General features: G+C 55.2%; 1 protein-coding gene across 1 annotated transcript; it reads right to left on the bottom strand.

Annotated features, from left to right (window-relative positions):
- Positions 1 to 2,796: 2,796 nt before the first annotated feature.
- LMH87_000583 (uncharacterized protein) lies at positions 2,797 to 3,649 on the bottom strand (the record flags this gene model as incomplete). Its single annotated transcript, XM_056198510.1, has 3 exons — positions 2,797 to 2,991; positions 3,038 to 3,068; positions 3,600 to 3,649. 3 exons carry the CDS (start codon positions 3,647 to 3,649, stop codon positions 2,797 to 2,799), a joined length of 276 nt encoding a protein of 91 aa, XP_056055453.1.
- Positions 3,650 to 4,284: the final 635 nt, after the last annotated feature.

Here is a 4,284-nt window from a genome sequence, read left to right as displayed (position 1 = left end):
CCTCCACGACAGTCGTGCTACTGCAGGCATCGCCTACGGCAAGTACCGCACTAAGAGAAAACGTGTGTGTGTGGTGGGGTGGTGTCTGGGTTTTGCTCCTCGTGGCAAAGATGTGGCCCTGTGTGTGTCTGCATTTCATCCCCAATGGGACAGTTGAACGAAAGCGGCTCCAAGTGCTGATTCTCCCCCCAAAACGTGCCGTGCCCTTCTTCATCTTTTACAGGGGGGGCGGGCGTTGCGCCGGCCCTGGATATCGGCATGCTTTGGTGCGGCGGGTCTCGTCAGATTCGGGGACAGACCAGAGGAATGTGTGCAGCTGATCTGCCTTCTAGTTCACGGAACACGGCATCAAGTTGAACGAGCGACACACAAGCTGTCAGGCACATTGCGCAGGCACACACACATACACACATACACCCACCATCACACTAGTTAGAGGCCACTCACACATAGACGTCATGTCTAGCTTCCCTGCTTCTCGAAGGAAATAATGGGTAAAGTTAGCCCAGGGATCTGTGGGCCGGTATGGGACGGAGAGACACACCAAGGTCAACGGACAGGAGCAGGCCAGCTCCACACGCCTAACTAGCGTTCGCGCTGCCAAAAAGACGAATTTCCCAAAACGGCTGCGACGATTGCTCGCCTTGCTCGTTCACCTGTTGTGGCTAGCGCGCGCTACATTATGTCATGGGGGGCGGGCTATCGATTGTTCTACTGGTATTCCCTGCCGATCTCCTGTACATCCGGAGCTGAACATGGCTGTTTGTGCAATTTGCTTTTCTAAACGAATTCAAATCGCCAAGGTTTATAGGTGGTTGCAGGTCGTTGATAATGTTCATTACCACAAGGCTTTACTACCCCTCTTTCGTAAGACCGAAGTGGCGACATGAGGAGCGATATTATCGAGATAGGTTGCGCCCACTGTGGCTGCTGTGCCGTCTTGGCCTTCGCCAGCACAATGCAGCGCCATGTAAGCACTGGTATCGACGGATATCAAGATGAGCTTGCGCTGAGAGGATTGGCTTTTGTTCCCTAAGCTTGGTTTTGGTAGATGGGAGGACCCTGCACGAGCCAAGAAAGCAAGAGCACGGTTTTCGCTCGACTGTGGTGATCAGTATCCGTATCACAGATAAACGAGGCATTTACCATTTCGGCGTTTGCGACGGGTGTCTCTTAGTCGAGGCGTGGGCATACGGGTAGTAATTTTGCGTTTCGGCCGAAAGGTCAACGCAGCTAGGGCGCGGACAAATTCGTCAACAAGAGACGAGTCAGTTTGCACCGAACGGACGCCACAGCCTGCGACAAAGGTAATCAGGCAAAAAAAATAAAAATGGTTGCCAGATCGTGAGACCGGACTATTTGCGGTACGGTTTCAGAAAATCAAGACACTTTGTAAAACCTGCGCTGGACTAGAAGCAAAAGAAGCTGCAGCTAGAGGAGAAGCGTTGACCACCCGCTAGACACCGTGTGGCGGTGGCATGGCTGCGCGTGGCACAACACTCTCGGCCGTACTGGCACTTGGGCGTGTGGCTTGCCCTAGGGACGGGAGAAGGAGTTGACTATCCGTACGCAAACTTCCCAAAGAGGTGACCCGTGCGATTCGAGCCGCTCTGGCCATGCTGCCGACAAAAACACCAGTGCGTGGTGGGAAATGCCGCTCTAGTCTCTTCCCCCAAGATTGGGACTGGAGATTTGGTCTGGAGAGGATGGACTAATAATAACGAATAGGGCAGAGACTAGCGATCCAATTTTGTCGGCCTTCTCCCGAAGACAAATCAAAAGCCAAAGCTTGGGCCACAACTCGATTTCGTTGTACCAGTTCTGGTAAACGAACAGGTTTGCTGCTGGGCCGGCGTAAAAATTGTACTTTGGGACGGTGGTTGAGTTAGGAGCGGCCACCGGGCTAGTGGCGATGGCCTTATTACTGTCACAATGCCGTATTTTGCCCATGATCTCTTGCGATAGAGTTTTGCGCCAGTTGATGCCGTTGTGCTTGTGCCATTTGAGTTTGCAGCGGCGCAACGCTGACGCTGCGGAGCCAACGTTCCCGTTTGACTGTGTCTGCGAGGAGCCATCGTGAACGGATAGATGAGAGAAATAGGGCTCATAATCGCCGGTCAAGACAAGCGAAATGCCTGACCGAGATGGCGCAAAGACGGCGAGTATGCGCAACGATCAGAGGCTGTCCGCTCTCTTGCCCGAATTTTGGGGCTGGCGTCGCGCTGCCATCCTGCCAGCCAACCAGCGCGCAGCAGCGCTCCAGTTACTTAACTTTCTTGGGACCATGTGGACGGACAGGGGTATCGGCTGTGAAGGACTCATGCGGCCCGCCAGACAGCGTCCTCTCTGACTCGGTGCTGCTGGATGAGTTCGGGGAGCCTCGCTTTGTGGCCCTGCTCGATGCACGCCCCCTGATCCGCCGCAGCTCCATACTACCAAATAAAGGCCCAGCCAAGTCTCTCCACAGCGATAGCCGGGTTGCTACTGGCGATAGCCTGGACCGTGGCAAATTGCAAAGCACAGTACCACTGGTGACCCCCATGCTTTGAGTGATTGAGGACTAGAGAAACTCGTAAATCCACAACGGCGCCGCGGGGTGCCATGCAACTGAGTCGTAAATAGTCTTTTTTATATTTCCAAGCATTCAAAAAGACAAATTCTAGCAGGAGGCAATGCCGCAAAGCAAAAGGGCCCGAAAGGAAGCAGAAGCTGTAAGCTAAAGCAGATAGAGAAGCACCCGATATCCGGGTTGTTGTTGCAGTCCGATGACATCGCAACGCATGGCTGCGACGCAGGTCACATTCGGGTAGGACCCGACCAGGATAAATGAGCACGGACAGGTCGTAGGCGAGACTGACCATGGTGACGCATTCTGTGTTGTGGTCGGCACAGGCCCAATAGAGCTGCCTTCGACCGCGGAAAGAGCACAAAACAGCTTCTTCCGAGTCCAAGGTGTGGTTGCACACGCAGCTGCCACTCAGAATAGGCGAACTGCTTGGCTTGTCAGCTGGTGTCAATTAGATTAGAGAGGACGTACTTTTTTGCGGAACTTGCCAATTGGACCAGTGCTAATTGCGGCGTGAGCTATTACTACACGTTTACAACTATAACGTGCCCGCCCTACCACCCGAGTTCAAGGCAAAAACAGCCCTCTGCGGAGGGGAGGCGGGGGCGAGACCATGTCGCCAGAAAGCGCGACTTGCTCGAGAGCCAGGCCGCTAGACTGTTTCAAGAAAGATGTTGCGCGCGACAACCGAGCAAGGATTCTTCTCCCTGGCCCAAACGACCCCATGCAGGTAGGCTGCATCAAGAATAGTGCTGCCTAGAAAAGAGGCTTGGGTCCAGTACGGCGAAGGGTTAGCGCGAGAGAGGCAAGACAGGAGAGCCAGCGACAGCCAGGCCGAGTGCCAGAGATGCCAAGGACGTTTTGGGGGCGGGCCAAGGATAGGTACAGACTATTGGCGTCATTGATCAATGATGGGCGACCAAGGCCCCCTGCCTGTTGTGTCGATAGCTGGACAAGGCCATCGAGACATTGCCAGTACTGAACAGTCGCGACCCCTCATCTATCATGTATGGAGTAATCCAGCCGAACTTACGCGGACGAGTGTGTAACCCGGGCGAGAGAAGCTTTGGGAGTGCGCATCATGTGCAAAGCGGTGTCCAGATTGCGCCTTGGAGCGACCGTGGGATCTGCAACTGCAACACACGCTCGAAGCGTTTTATTTTCCAAAGCATAACGCCTTCATGGGCAGCCAGGAAGAGAGAGAGGCAAGGCAAGCACTTGGCAGTGCTCGGGGATGCTGGTCCGCGGGACAAGAAACGTTGAGTGTTAACCCGTTGCCGGCCCAGGTAGGGAGAGGTGTGCGGGGGGGCACAGCGACGGCGCCAGAAATGCGATATCCATTGCGAGCAGAGTTCACCGCGCGGCAGCGAGCGAACGAGCGAACAAGCCAATGATGAGCGTCGATGGGATGGAGCACGATGGGCGAGGCTGTGGGTGTGGTGTGTTTGATGGAATTGTGTGTTGTGGGAATTTGAGGGGGGGGGGCTCCAGAGACTGTCTGTGCTTTCCGCAGCAGCAGCAGCGGCGGATGGCCCAAGGCTACAGCGGCCTCGAGCCCTGAGGCTGCGCTGAAGATAGGACCAAGATACGCTGTGCCCGCCAGCGCTGCTCACCCAGTGGTGACTGTCACGGTATCCGTACCTACCTAGGCTCTCCACCAAAATTTACAGGTACGGGGGCCGCTAAAACGACCGGGGGTGCGGAGCGGACACGCAAGG

The sequence above is a fragment of the Akanthomyces muscarius genome, chromosome 6, assembly GCF_028009165.1.
Source record: "Akanthomyces muscarius strain Ve6 chromosome 6, whole genome shotgun sequence".
NCBI lineage: Eukaryota > Fungi > Ascomycota > Sordariomycetes > Hypocreales > Cordycipitaceae > Akanthomyces > Akanthomyces muscarius.
The sequence above is the reverse complement of the archived record's forward strand: the minus strand, read 5'-3'. Positions and strand labels throughout refer to the sequence as shown.